This window comes from Coturnix japonica, chromosome 3 (assembly GCF_001577835.2).
Source record: "Coturnix japonica isolate 7356 chromosome 3, Coturnix japonica 2.1, whole genome shotgun sequence".
Lineage (NCBI taxonomy): Eukaryota > Metazoa > Chordata > Aves > Galliformes > Phasianidae > Coturnix > Coturnix japonica.
In genome coordinates, this window is record NC_029518.1 from 3,185,134 (window position 1) to 3,201,250 (window position 16,117).

General features: G+C 38.6%; 1 protein-coding gene across 3 annotated transcripts in view; it reads right to left on the reverse strand.

The window, feature by feature from the left end:
* Positions 1-16,117, reverse strand: part of MACROD2 (mono-ADP ribosylhydrolase 2) — a 786,342-nt gene that overhangs the window by 615,854 nt on the left and 154,371 nt on the right. For all 3 annotated transcript variants that reach the window (XM_015856727.2, XM_015856726.2, XM_015856725.2), the window contains exon 4: positions 7,308-7,337. In XM_015856727.2, the coding sequence (XP_015712213.1) occupies positions 7,308-7,337 (30 nt within the window). The remainder of the gene's footprint in view (positions 1-7,307; positions 7,338-16,117) is intronic.

The following is a 16,117-nucleotide window of genomic DNA, read 5'->3' on the forward strand; positions in this document are numbered from 1 at the left end:
TCTAAAGGGCCTGTATGCCCACCAGTCAAGTACTTCCCTCAATCCTTCATTTCCTTTGTTCTGCTTGTTTTAATATCAGCCACAAAAACAAAACAAAAAGCTAAAAAATGTGTTTTTTAATAATATAGTATGAAACAAATGGAAAAAATAAAGATGCTCCTTACATAACTCCCTGCCTTTTCCATTTGGATTTCTATCAAGAGTACCTTAAACTTTCAGTGATCAGGAACTAAAGGCTTTTTCTTGGCCTAACAAAAGTAATGCCACAGTTTTTTTATTTATTTCTACACCTGCTTGTATACACACTAAGCTGAGTCTCTGAAAATACTACTGGATTTGATCACAAATATATATAGCCATGTATAGGTACAAGTATGTATATTTGAAAGTCATAAGCAAAACATATATATGAAACTGCATATGCTCATTCTTCCATTGCAGGTAGACAGCAGAGCAATTTGCTCCAAAGAAAAGAAAAGAAGGGAGGCCAACATGACAGGCTACAGGAGAACCAGAGCTGAGTGTTGTGGATGCAGCACTCAGTAAGTGATGGATGAATTACCAAGTGTTATGTACCAGTGCTTGACCAAGGCAACACAGCATCAGTACTAAAGACTGAGGAAAAACATAACTGTGACCTGGACAAACTACAAGTCAAACTATTTTCCTAATAGAAAACACATAGTCATGTTCTTTTTCCAGTGACCAGAACTGTAAACTTACCCAGAATGACTTTAAGAAGGCATAACTAAAGAAAGGGAAGTTATTTATGCTGAGCTACAGGAACATCCCTGAGACTGAACACTTGATCTTATTATACCTGTGTCAGTTCCTGTAAACAGCAAAACTTTTCTTTTAAAATAACTGCTGGGAAAATGTAATTTATAGGATACAATTGGGCAACACTCAACTAAGAAATACTTATCACCAATCCAAAGACTTCCTTCTTACAAGTATTACCCCTAACTATAACCATCCATAAAATGACTGGAGAAAGGAAATTAGCACCCTATCTAGCCAAGGAACAAAGCAGGTAAGATGTTTAAATAACAACAAAAAAGAGTAAATTTGAAATTAGAGCTCACGTTTTAAATACAATCACATCAGCATGAGTTAAGTGATGATTCATTTATATTGTTATCATCACTGGTGCAGTAGAGAATAAGAAGTCACTAATTTTAATTGAAGTTGAACTAAAACTTGTATGTAATATCCACTGCAATAACTGAAAGAAAATGTATGGTTATGTATGGAAGTGTTTCAAGAGTATCTGACCTGTAACCACAGACCTGGCTTACACAAGAAGTTTGAGCAAATTTGATAAAAGAGGTAAAATTACAGAGAAATCTATTTGCGTTGATCTGATCCAACAAAAAGCTCGTAAATAACAAGATTTGGAGGTGAACCAAAGACCTTGAAGGGGCTACACTCTAACCTGAGCTACCAAGATAACAACGTAATTCACATTGCAACTGTACGGAAATACAGAAATGCATCAATATAAGCATTTTAATCGGCTGACGCACTGTGGCAGCGGGGGAAATTATGGACACAATCCTCTCATGCCCACCCTATTTACAAAGATGAGAAAGAACTGCAAGCAAATATTAGAGATAAAACACTTCAGCAACCCCACAGAACTGCAGGACTGATCTTCTAGCAGAAAAGGATTAATTAGCAACAAAGGCAAATGGCCATTTGCCTTAAATTATTGTTAGTTCTTCTACTTGATCATTATTCCCTAGGAAAAATCTTTGTACCTTTGCAGCTATTATCTACACAGCTAAGATATGACGACACAGCACACAAAGCAACTGAAAGCTTTTGAAGCTAGCAGGAATTCAAAATGAAGCATATTTGTTCCATGAAGCCATTTGTTGCAAGCGCACCCCAATCTGACAAACCTATTTGACAAGATACAAGAAAATGCCAACAGATTGACATAAAAAAATACAAATAATAATGCTTATTTTCTTGATGAAAGAATCCTGTAAGTGCTCCTTTCTCAAACTCCTCTCAAGGGATACACTCACATTATGCTCACGTCGTGTACAAATATGAACTTTGGATTTAAACCTTTGCTTTACTTGCATTTGAATTATGTAAATATCAAGCCCAAACACTGTGAAATTCAAAACAGAGAGCATCTCATCTCAGATCAGGATGGAACAGGCTTGTCTTTCTACTGTTATTGAATGGGCCAGCACAGAACTGGCCTATTTAAAGTATTCTCCTTTTATATGACTGCGTGGAGCTTTGCAAGTTGTCTCATCCCTGCCTCGCATTTTCCCTTGGACAACTTTCACTTCTCAAGCAAACAAACATTCATTTGCTATATAACTTGATGCCACATTACAGGCAATAACATTATTGAAGTGATAAAAGAACCTTTTTCTCTTTTTTTTCCCCCCAGAGATTTAGCTATCAGAAGATGGCTGAAATTAGTAGTAGTGTCCTTAAGTCATAGCTGTGAGAATGAAAACTTTATCCCTGTCCAAGAGGGGTGTTAAAAATGGTATTTATCATTAGTTGTCATCAGCTTTTTGAAGTCATTAGTCAGTAATCAGTTGGCAAACAGACAGGGTAGCACTCCCATTTGCAGCAGTGGCTATCCCCTCTTTGCACAGCAGTAGCAACAGCCACTACGGTTTTGCTCAACACTCGCAATTCCTGTGCTTGAAGATGAACACTCCGACACCAATTTTGTCCCAAATGGTACAATCCAGGGACCCAAATGAGCCCTAAAAGTAGTGACAGCCATCTGCCTAGATACCAGCTTGCTGGGGAAAAAATAAATAAATAAATAAAACTGAAAAATTGGGTCTATATCACTCTTCCCCTTTTCATTCAATCTCTATTCAGATGAGGAAGAACACACAATTAAATTCCTGCAGCAGCTGCTTGCATTTTGAAGCAGCACACAGAGCCTCGCACAAAGTCCATCTCCTCCTTCATGTGATTTTGTGCTCAGGCTCAGTAAAAGGACATAGAACAGCTCATTTTCTTTCTGATAAACCCATTTTCCATAGCAGAAGTCAGGCTGTGGTAATTTCTTTCCAGCAGGAGAAAACTGATTTTTTTCTGCCACTTTCCTAATCTAATGCAGAGGTAAAGACAAATAGAAGAAGCAAATTCGAAGTGGAGTCTAACTGATCCTGTGCAGGGAAACCCAGTTCCAAACCAAGCTCTTGAACATAAATTCCCCAAGCCATAAAAGTTGCTTAAAATGATTTGCCTCCAAACATCTTGGAAGCCTGCAGAGGTAGGTCTGGTCTACATTTAAGATATGCTTATGATGACATAGGAATTAATTTTTTCCAAGCTAGTAAAAGGCCCAGAAAAACTTACACTGGCCCCAAAACAGAGACGAACAGAAAAGGAGACAGATCTTTTTGGGCAACCAACTTAAACTGGGTCCAAAAAATGTTTCCAAAAGACTATGAATATAACCTGTCTCATCACAGTTATTAAAGTCCAGATTTCCATTTTGAAGTACAAATAGCTGACAAAAATTGTATTTATCATAGGGAAAATTAAACTGGGATGCTTCTTTCCCCAGCTCTAACATAGGCACCAAAATCTTACAAGGAAAAAAATTCCCTAGCTTGCTGTTTTATATATACTCTCAATTTAAGCTGAAGGATAGCAAGCCAATCCAGAAATTAGCATGCAACAAGAACTTGATTACAGTCAGCAAATGAAATAAAGGAAAAATGAACCCCAAGGAAAATACCTGAAAATGAGGTAATTGGAAAAGGGGCACAAAACACCAAACCCCAGACTATCCCAGACAGTTTAGTGGAGGGTTGGGAGGAGGGGAATTCAGCTCTTGCTCACTTTGCTGTAACACACTGCATGAGATCACATGCTTCTGTTCCTTCACAAAGCCCCAGACCTGCAAGTAGAGTAATAACTGCCTTGCAGAATAGTGTCTCCATTTCTGAACAGCCAGAACTTCAGAATACATGTTTTAAAAGTGTACCCATCTCTCAAAATATTCAACATTTTGCCTCCTGATGTAAGTAACTTTCTTAATAATTTTCAACTTTGCACTGTTCAGTGTAATGGGACAAATAATACATAGTGCACAAATAAGTCACAATGCTCTGTGCAAGTTAATAGGAGCAGTGAGATGCTGAATGTGTGATAAATCTAGTCCTGACAGTGAAATATGCCTCCTAATTAAAAATCAATTATTTAAAATGGTAAAGAAAGAATAAGGAAAAAGACTTCTCCCCAAACTCATAATAAAATCTGGGAGACTTCTGAGTTATTTGAAAAGCAGAAAGAAACCTTCGACATCTATATTTAACTAAAGATTCTTCTAAAACTCTATTGTGAGTTTCTCGATTTTATGATTAAACAGTTCTGTGAAAAATTGTTTCTGGTATCTTTTGTACTTTTATCTCTTCATTCCAAATAGCCATAAAAATAAAAAGACATTGTTCAAATTTGGAATGCAGGAACAAATCATTACTTCGGCTCTGTGAAATCAAAGCACACCGATGCCCTGATGTGGCTCCAAGGTGACGTGGGAATGATGATGAGCAGCCACCCAAAGCAACCAGGACTTAAAAGCAAGTGAGCCATGTTTACCAACAATGGTGCCCACTGGGATCCTCAAGAGATCTCCAGAAGATGTTTTAACCACAAGTATTGAGTAATTTGTGTTAGATCAGGGTTTACAATCAATGATTTCTGACTATTCCGTGTTTCATTCTGAAAAGATATCAAACACAGCACAGCTTAAAAGCCTCTCAAAATGACAAATACTTTTGCCTCAAGTAGAGCAAGCTGAAATTTATGGTTTTCCTTTTCAGTAAAACTAAGACACAAATTCATACGCCCAGCAGTGACAGAGAGATTTAATTATCCAGCATTACTGAAGAGATCTGAATTCAATTAATGAAGAAACTATACTGGTATTATGCATTATCATAAATATTCAGTACCCTCAATCAAAAGAAGATGTTGGTGTTTACATATATAATAAAGTTTTAATAATTCACCAGCAATATTGCATGACAACTACTGCTACCACTTAACTTGTGGAAAAGGGAAAAAAAAAGTCATACCTGGAATTTTAAAACCAAATGCTCTCAGGTGAAGGAAAGGATAACTTCTGCATAGGAGCGCACACTGCCAACAGCAGGTTCATTGCCCAAGAGGCTCCAGCAGCATGGGCCTGAGTTTCACCTGCCTCTCATGGCTGTGGGTCATTCTTCTCTGCTTCCCTCAGCAAACCCCAGCCTGAACACAGTGTCTATATTCAGTGTCTGTATTTCTCTGTTCTGAAGGAGTACAGCTGCCATGCCACCTCAAGAGCAGGCTGCAGAGAGTCTGTGGCCACTATCCAAAGTCAGGTGTAATTTTTAAGCAAAATTCTCAGGCTTTTTGCTTGAGGAGATCTAGTAAACCTAAACGAGCCCACTCTACAGCAGACGTGACCAAGGGTAAGGTGGCTGCCCTACCCCAGAGCAGCTCACCCAGGACCCTCTGGAATGCAACATTAAGCATCACCTCAGCAGGCAGCACCGCCACCCTGAGGGGTGCCATGGTGGGATCAGGGCAGAGGCCTGTGCCCAGCTCCTGCAGCTCTTCATTTTTTTTATCCCAAGTACAAGAATCAGTCATTAGAAGTTCATCGATTGCCAACAGATAAACAGGAACCAGAGATTTTCAGCCTTTATTTTGGCTGGTAGAGGGGAAAACTTGCAGGAGAGCTGTGTAGTTGAGTGTATGTTTAATGTGCAGGTGAAATGCGCTACACTTGTGGCCACGAAGCAATGTGAGTGCTCACTGCTGCAACCAGAGTGACCTCCCTAAAGCAGTGGTGGGGACGGCAGAAAAAATATCCCTAAAAGACAGGAAAAATCCCCTCTGCCATGGAGAGAGAGGGCCACACTACCAAGCGCCATGCTGAAAGGATATCAACTTTCCAAGTACAGTCCAGCTGAATAAATACCACCAAAAGTCAATAGCCAAATCCTGTTAGGAGCTGCAGTGCTCTGGGAACCTGATTGGAATTTGAACATTTGCATTGATTTTTTTTTTCACATTACCAGCTGGGAGAGAAGGTACACTGGTCGCTCCATGGGAACACGACTCGCTAGCGAAGGATTACCTTTTAAAGGATTATCTTTTAGACAAAGAAAAAAAATCGGTATACTGCAAGCAACTAGCTCAAATCGAAAGAAACACGTTAATCCAACGGGATTATCAGGTAAGGCTTCCATACATTTAACATACACAGCTGAGAAACACGAACCATTTTATGTAGATGCCTTGCTGCAGTTGTCAAGCACCTTTTCATGTGACAATCCCCTGCTCATGATTCACAAATAAGGGCTGCTTATTCAGTTAAGGTTGTTAAAACAAAAGCCTCACAAGCAACAGCAATTTTCTGTCTTTTTTTTCTTTTTTTTCTTTTTTTTTTGCAGAGCCCTTTCCTTTACCCTTGCATATGTAAGCTCTGATCATCAAGTCCTTTTAACTCCAGCCAGGAAGAAAGATTAGTAGCTGCCTGCACTGCTCCTACATTGTGAAATTTCCAGAACTGAGCTCTTTTACCTCCCTCTGGGAAGCAGGCTAAGTAACAGAAAACTGAAATCAAGCGCTGCATGTTTTTTTTCCTGAATTGTAACATTCATGTTAGCTCCTGCAGTACTGCAGAAAGCAAAATAGCGCTGATGTTCAAAAAGGAAATGTATTTAGAAACAGCGCTCACTGTACGCACTCAAACCTCTGTCTTACTAGCAAATATGTTGGTAGCATCATGCACAGGAGATCTGTACTGAAATCCATTTCATAACTCTTACAAGCAGGAATGGGGTAAGGGAACAAGTGAAAAAGAAGTGCAAAGATAATGCCACATTACCTGACTAACATGACATTTTACCTCGCTTTGTTTTTGTAACTTTTTAAAAACCATTAAGATCCATTCAAAATTCCCCTGAAGTAACCGAAATTAAAAAAATAAAATAAAATTGAATTACTTAACCACAATATAGAGTAACACAATTTGGTTCCTTAATATTTCGGTCAGCCCCACACATAGGTCACCCCTACTCAAATCCAGACAGGAAAATGAATTAAGTCACAAGCCCAGGTTCTTGATGGTACCAAATGTTACTGACTACTTTTGGGGTTTCCCACTTAATAATCTTACTTTCCCATGTAAAACATACCGTTTCATAAGCAGCAGAACACTGCTCAGCTTATATACATAATCCCCTCAGCATATATTCCACAGTCAGAATAAACAGTATACTACAGAATCACAGAATTGTAGGGGTAAGAAGACTTACCTCCTCCACCTCCAAGAAGGCTGGAATTAGCTGCAAGAAGAACAAAGGAGAATTGTTAGTTGGGAGCTTCCTAAATATAGTTGGAACCAAAGCAGAAGATGTTTCACAAAACATTTGCCATTGCTTTCATTTCAATAATTTCACCAGTCTCTACTTACCCAAACTCATTTACTGCAAATGCAATCTATGTAATTTGTAATCATAATCTTTGCTTTTACACAATTTTGCAATATCTTTGAGCATGTAAGCTAATAAATAAAACAGAACAAAATTATTAAAATTTAATGTGCTGAATAGCTTATGAAATTACAATCTTGAATTTATAATTCTATAAACCACATTTATTTTTGATTACCAAATGAAGTACAACAGTCTTTCATTTTAGAGAAACTTTTGTCTCTCTTTAGAGAGACTTTAATGCAGCTTTTCATTAGCTCTGCACATCTTCTAAGACATGGGACTTTTCTGGACAGCTGTGAGAAGGCCTGGCTCCATTGAAATCAGTGTGTGCTCTCCAACAGTATTCAACTAAGCTAGGATTTCTCTCAGTATGCTTATATGTACTATAACCGTCCACCTATTTACCCCAAGAACAGATAAATCACTTATGGAAGGTGTTGTTCAGAGAATGGAGATGCACGTGTTTGTCCAAATAAAGTCAGCAAAACTGGAGCCACACTAAACACTTCCTTATCACTACAAAGGCAAAAAACAGAAGGAAAACTTAGGTAAAGAATTCACCCGTCAAATGGTTGGGCCCTGCCATATCATAATAGTGAAAAACAGCAGAAAAAGCAACAGCATATGGGATGGATGCAAGTTTTTCTTATTGCCTGTCCTTATCCTGCTCCAGGACAAGATATATGGAGTATTTTCCAGTATCCATGCTATCTGTTGCTACAAGTTATTGTTTCTATTATTTCCCTTAGCCACTTCTTATCTAGAAGGCTTTAAACACCAAATTTCCCAACATTATTTATTTTTTCCATGGTTTTCTTGAGGCATTCACAGAAAACTGAAAATTAAACATAGTTTTCCTCATTTATTTTTCCAAAACTCTACATATGTCTTTGACTTAATATTCACATTCAGTTCAACTATTTGCAACCATCTTTCCCTCACACCTCAGCTTGTGCCAATAAAACTGGAAGATCTCTCCCTCCATTCTCTGTATATCTTTCATCCCTGGAAAGATATATCCTCCCTCCTGGCTGTTGGAATTCTTCCTTAAGATTCAACCCAGTAAATGAGGTGAAAACAAGCTGCTATTTTTTTATACCGTTTTTCAACACATTATTGAGGTGAAATGGTTCACAAAAAGATACACAAGAGGCAGAACTCTAGGACTAGGAAACAGACGATGGTAGCAACAGTTTGGAGATAGATAGGATCCTTCTTTTTGTCAAACACAAACTACCGTAATAGCTCTGGATTGTTAACACCCCATTGGCAGGGACACCTTCCACTAGAATAGGTTGCCCAGTGCCCCAGTCACACAAGGGTGAAGTAGAGGTGGACAATCACCATCCTCAACCATGTTTCTTTTGATATGGCACAGGACACAACTGTCTTGATGGGCTTCAAGCTTGCACTGTAAGCTCATATCCCATTTTTCACCCATTCATATCCCCAATTCTTTCTTTGCTGAGCTGCTCTCAGTTCAGTCATCCCCCAGTCAGTACTGATCTGGGATTGACCCAACTTATGAACAGCACCTTGAATGTGGTCTTGTTGAACTTCATAAGGCTCACCTGGGCCCACTTCTCAAGCCTGTCTAGGTCACTCTGGATGGCATCCCTCCCTTCTATCATACCAACTACACCACTCAGCTTAGTGTCATCCACAAATATAACAGAGTGATATTGAACTTCATTCTCTCTGTATCTACCTGCTCTTGTCCTTGTTGAAATTCAGTATTAAGGACAGACACAAACTGCAAACAGCCACATATTCTTACAGCAGCTTCCAAAGTACTCCTGTAACAGGTAATATCACCTTCCTGGCAGTAAAACGAGTATATCTGAGATAAAAATCAGTATACTTCATATCAGAATAAAATAATAGTGACAGAACGTTATCTTCTGCCATGAGTCTGCTATTCAACATTATTCTTTTTGGCAATGTAGAATGCACCTGCAATCGCCATTCCAGTTCTTAAATGAGTCAAATCCTAGGTTTTCAGTCATTATCTCTGAGAGACTAGATAGACATAACTAACATCTGCTGTACCTCACTGTCGCAAAAGTTACCATTGGTAAAAATGACCCTTCTGAAACCTGGTCAAGATCCTCACTGCAAAACTCTCATCTGCTGGCTTCTCTGAGAATTATGCTTTTCTCATGCATTTCTTTCTGATAATGTTTACCTTTCCAATGCACTCTTGCTAATAACACATAAATCAGCATCACACTCTTCTCTGTAGAAACAGAAACAACACTTCTAACAGAGTTTTGGCCCCAATGCATCTGTTGCAGCTTCAATAAAACACACTCCATTTTTCACAGAATCATAGAATCATTAAGGTTTGAAAAGACCTCTAAATCATCCAGTCCAACCATCCATGTACCATCAGTATTGCCCACTAAACCATGTCCCTGAGTACCACATCCCCACTGTTCTTGAACAACACCAGGGACAGTGACTGAACCACCTCCCCAGGCGGCCTGTGCCAGTGCCTCACCACTCTTATGGAGAAGTTTTTCCTAGTATTCAGCCAACATGGGAACACTTGGGCAAGTGTAACCATTAAAGAAATACCTAGTTGCTTAACACTGTAAGAACGCCTTGCCCACAACCAGAACTGGGGATTTTCACTTGGATTCAGAGAGCACAGCCCCAGAGCTGTAGCCACATCATATTACATTGGAGCAGAATGATTTCTCCTTCCCTTTTGCTAATCCACAGCTGCGTTTCATCCACCAGTGCTCCCAAATGATAAAATCTCATGAAACACCTGGAACGGGGCTCCTGTTGTACAGGTAGATATGTGTGAGCAACCTGCAGTGGGATTCTAGAGGCTTTAGGCCTCCAAAGCTGATGCGGTCTAAACTGCCTCCCAGCAGCCTTACACTGTGCATGAACAACTCTCCCATCCAACTCAGGGGCATGCCCAGCATTAAGTAGCACACAAGGAAATATTTGTGGATATCTCATAAATCCATCTTGATTAATCTTCCGTCCCTATCTCCCCATTCCAGAGATGAATAGGATTCTCAAATCACACAAGATTTAGCAGAGTGTAGGAGGAGAAATGTTACCATTACTGAGACAGAGAACAATAAAGAAAAGTAAGTCTAAGAGGTACTACAAAGAAATGCATGCTAAGGACTTCCTGCACCTTCTTTCATTCCTAATCTTATCCTTTCAAGCTGACCTGACCAACCTATCTAAAACCACCTTATTAAAAACTACAATAGATCGCTGGGCATCCACTCTGAAAATCAGTCACAATATGTGTTTTAAAATGTGATTTTAATATGTGCTCACTTATACTAAGAAGACTGACGTGGAGTGGTCAGGCAGCCAGCAGAGTACACAGCTCCCTGCCAGACTGCAATATAACACACGTCAATAAACCCCATCCAAAACATCCCCCTTAGCACTGACCTGCAAGAGGCAGCATCAGCTAAAATAGGGTTCAATGAAAATAAAACAGCAGCATTTGTTCATCAGTTTCCAGGGTGCATATTGAAGAGCAGCTTTAGGATGAGATGTTGTGCATCCCCCCTTAAAAGAGTCTTGGGCACTACATTTGGAGAGACTGATTTCACCATCTGTCTGCCTCTGTATGGCAAACAAAAGCAAGTCGATGAGTAGCAAAGTGGCATCCAGCCCTTCAGTCCAGATTTCTTATTATTACAGACACTAGGAGCATTAGCAGCAAGGATTGTTTCTAAAAAGTTCAGGCTCCTCTCTAAGAAAAAATGTACTAAAAAGAAACTAAATAAGAGAAAATACTGTCTCTATTCATTCAGTATAGCAATTTAGCCCTTAATGAGGTGTTTATGACCTTGGACTCAACCAGGAGTTCAGTATTTCTAATGACTCAGCACCTCAGTGGTTTCAGCTTTTATTCTTTTAAATATACAAGAACAGCATCAGGATAGGGATACTAAACGAGCTCCATGAGCCCTGGTCAGTCCTATGCAGAACACACCACTCATGCTCCAAAAAACAGTGTTTGTTTCCAAAATACCTCTGCAGTAGAAAAGGAGAAAGGAATTTTAAGTAAGCTTCGTTTCTCACTATGAAATATTCATATTGAAATATCCGGTTACTGAAATGCACAAATTTAAATAATGAGTAATCCAGCATAATTTACAAATAAGAACTGGACATGAATGCTTTAAATCTCAGCTTTCTGACTGAGTTAAGTCATCCAGCTTTCCAACACTTATTCAACTGAGTAAGCGGAGCAGAAACTCCGGCACAAGTCTTCACATTTCCTCAGTGCTCTCTTGACAACAGCGCCCTTGCCAAGAAGAAGGATTGTTTGAAATTTTGTGGAAAGCAAGTGAACACCAAAGAAGTTCACCTCAAATGAAACTGAAAATCTTTCTGTGCTGTAAGCCAAAAGATATGAGAAGTGAAAAAGTACAGGTTGCTTAAACCGACATTTGCAGTCACAAAAATGCCTTTTTTTTCCTGCTGTCAATTCTGTTAAGTTAGAAAATAGAAATGATGTGAATACCAATTTTTGTGATGTCTCCGGAGATAACATGCTTTTAGCTTTGTTAGCAACACAGCTGACTAACTCTGGTTACTTCTTGTTGGCATATACTCATCTGACAACGTTTTAAAAACGTAAATCCTTCTGGGAGCGTGTCTTTGTCAAGTATTAATGGCACTAGTAACTTAAATTGACATCTATGTCATGCAGCCATGCATCTGTCAGTATAATAAAAATATACTTTTAAAAGATTACTTGATATTGTCTGACTTTGGAAGCAGATGTTTGAGCTTACTTTGATGTAAAAAAGATTAAATATTTTTGTCAATACTTTCTAATTGGGAAATTTATTCAAGAAGACATCTTTATAACTGGCAGTGCTGTAAGATTCAAGGCACTCTATTGCCTGAGACACCATTTTTATTCATCAATAAAACATCATAACAGGCAGCTGGTGAGCAGAGTACAAGTAATTTATGGAACAGGAAGCTACATTTCTTCTACATGTTTTCTGAGACATCCTTACCTGCCACTGCATTTTCTTTGATCTTTTCTCCAGAAAGCAGAGAGAACAAAGAAAAGTGAGCTAACAACTGCGCCCCGTACATTCAACCATTTTTACACAAGATGTGTTTTGGTACCTTAAAGCAAAAAGCTCCAGGCTTTAAGTTCACAGAGTAATTTTGAGAATGGATGGATAGTAAATAAAATGAAGCAACATTCCATATAATGCAGTACGATTGCCGTTATAATTAACTTTACTCTGAATACTTTCTTGCGTGCAATGCCACCACAGTCAGGAGAGGTAAAATAACATTATAGTAACAGACACAGCCAGATTTGCAAACTTACGTAAGTGCCTAATGATGCAAAGCATAGACTACTGGAAATTAGAAAAGCCAACCAGCCTATGAAATACGATTGACTTCAAACATACAGGCACATCAGAAAATACCCCTATTCAGATAGGGGCTTCTGAATGGCATCATTCAGATGACAGCTTGTAGGTGTCATCTCCAGACACCTGCAAGCATTTTGCAAATACAACCTTCAGATACTCAACAAGGAGGGTGCACGGTACACATAAATGTACACCACAAACACATCTGTGATAACACGGAGCAATTATTTACTCAACTGTTTTCTACCATGCAGAAAATTTCTACAGATGTGTCGCTTCTCTCTGCTCCTGGAAAGGGCTTTCACCTTTCTGGACTAGTACTAAACTGCCAAGCTGGGCCAAATGACTTTCAAATGTTTTCAAACAAGTCATCCAAAGCAGGTCATATTCTCCAAACATACCCAAGGACTTCAGCTTCCAGGTAGTGATTCTTGTACGCTCGCTCAGAAACCTCTGTAAATAAAAGTGAAGGTCTCCCCACGTAGGTTTACCACTGGCAAAAGGTATCAACTTCAAGCTCTCTTTCTAAGAAGACAGGAATTCTCGAAGCAAGACCTAATAAGTCTAAACAACTCATATGTGTGAGCACAAGAGATAACAGAAAGGGACTGAAATTTCCATCTATTACTTTTTTTCCCCAGACAGTCTTCAGATTTGTCCAGATCTAAAGATTAATAAAAACCAATGGGAGGCTTTACTCAATTCAAAAGTACATGCTTTGTATTTGGACCTAATAAAATGTACTTGTGACTGCGACCATGCAGTCTGTGTTATCCTATTGCCCCGTCTCACAATCTCCCGATGAAGAACAAATTGTTTCAGCTAAGTTTTGCCACCTTTAAAAATAAAGTAGTCGTTGTTTCTATTTTGAGCCTCTAAATGGTATCTCATAGGTAGATTAAGCAAAAAAAATATAATAATAATCATATACTAGTAAGTGCTCTGGAGTTGAGTCTGTCAAGGAAATTGCCCTAACAACATTCTGAATTCAATATGGAAACAATAACTGTCATAACTTTTCAGTATTTTTCCTCTCCTAATACTCTGCAAACTCAATACATAATGTGCAATTATGCAAGAAAGCTATTTTTGAAGATTATGCATTGTACCCATTAACCTTAATCAGTCATATGCAGAGCATCTCTGAAATGTGATACCAAGAGTGAAAAGCACACGTATATACATACATACAAATACACACATAAAATCCAGTGTAGGCATGGAACATTGGCAAGGCAGCGGATATTTGGAGCGTAATGTGAAAGAAACAAGCACGCAGATACACTTTGATGCAGAAGAAACCAAGTATAACCTTTTTTTTTTTCGTTACAGTAAAATACACTAATTGCCTGAATGCAGCGTGAGAGAAAATTGAGAGGAACTGAAATTGTTCAACGTAGAATGAGAAAAATATGAGAGAGCTCTTGGTCAAGAGTACATCCTCAACACTGCCATGTGAACTACCAGAAAGATTGAACCTGAGCTACCAACATAAAACAGCTTACATTTTACAGTAGCCTGAGGATTATGGGCACCATATTCATTTCTTGGTGGGAAAGTCAACCAAGTAAAAAAGAGTAAAAGATGTGTAACTTAGAAGGAAAAACAAAGAACAGATGAACTCGCTTTTAAGGGCAGTTGTCAGGACAACTCCAGTCCCAAAGACAACTCAGCAAAAAAAAATTCAGGTAAAATCCTGCCAGGACAGCACTTCAGCTCCTCATGCCTTCATACCTGTGCAATCTGTGCCCTTCATACCAATCAGCTGCTATTATTCTCACCTAGGCAGAAACCTAAATCAAATGAAAGCAATACAGAAGGTTTCCCACCGGCGCCTGGTGAAGGACAGTTAGAAGAACCTGTTTTGTGAGGCTGATCTCATCTCTGGGAGGGAAATGAAGACAGACTTGTTGAATGAGAAGCTGCAATTTGAATAGGAACTGGAAAAGGCTACAACTGGCTGGCAAGCACAGGCTTTCGTGTGAACCTCTCTGTTGAAGGCACGTTTGTTTGTCACAGTCCTCTGCCTCTTTATGGCAAACACGAGAAAGGCACAGAGCAGAAAGAATGTCATTCCAAAACACAGGTTGATAAATTGTCACACGCACTACCCTGTGGATAAAAGGAAAGCTATGAATTAAGATTTCATCCATTTTGTGTGTCAAACTGTGGTTTGCTTAACTGCTTTTAGTAGCTGTCAGATCAAGGTATTTTAAAATATAGCCGTGCTGAAATGCAAAGGAAAAGGAACTTTTTTCAAGGCAGAATAATGAGGAAAAAATATTCAAGCCTACTACAGCCAATTCTTCATCTCATAATTTGGGCCATTTGTGTGGTTTGTAAATGTAGCACTAAAGGGAATCAAAGTGCTGCAGTATATAATTAATCCATTTATGTAGTGTCGTCATCAATATTTAAAAGCCTACACAAAACAGAATAAGAGGTAGTCCTGGGTTTTACCTGCACAATTACAAAAGCAGCTTGGGTAGTAATTAATTCCAAATAATTAGTGAAATTTATATAATTCATGCATCTTTTCAGTACCCCAAAGGTACCTGAACGTGTTATCTGGGATACAGAAAAAATGCGAGTGAAGTTCTTTGTGCTTTCTTTGCCTTTGTCTTCTTAAAATTACAACCTGCCCTGAACTTCCCAATGCCTACCTGCTACATGAAGATTTCTTTCTTTCTTTCTTTCTTTCTTTCTTTCTTTCTTTCTTTCTTTCTTTCTTTCTTTCTTTCTTTCTTTCTTTCTTTCTTTCTTTCTTNTTTCTTTCTTTCTTTCTTTCTTTCTTTCTTTCTTTCTTTCTTTCTTTCTTTCTTTCTTTCTTTCTTTCTTTCTTTCTTTCTTTCTTTCTTTTTCTTTCTTTCTTTCTTTCCTTCTTTCCTTCTTTCCTGCTTTCTTGCTTTCTTTCTTTCTTTCTTTCTTTCTTTCTCTTTCTTTCTCTCTTCCTTTCTTCCTTTCTTCCTTCCTTTCCTTTCTTTCCTTTCTTCCTTTCTTCCTTTCTTCCTTCCTTTCCTTTCTTCCTTTCTCTTTCTTTCTTTCTTTCTTTCTTTTTCTTTCTTTCTTTCTTTTTCTTTCTTTTCTTTCTCTCTCTCTTCCTCCCTCCCTCCCTTCCTTTTGTTCTATCATCTTCTATTCTTCCTTTCTCTTTTTCCTTTCTCTCTCTTTTTCTTAGAGCATCACTTATGTACTATCTACATTACTCTGGGAGCACCTAACCACAAGATTTCACTTCAA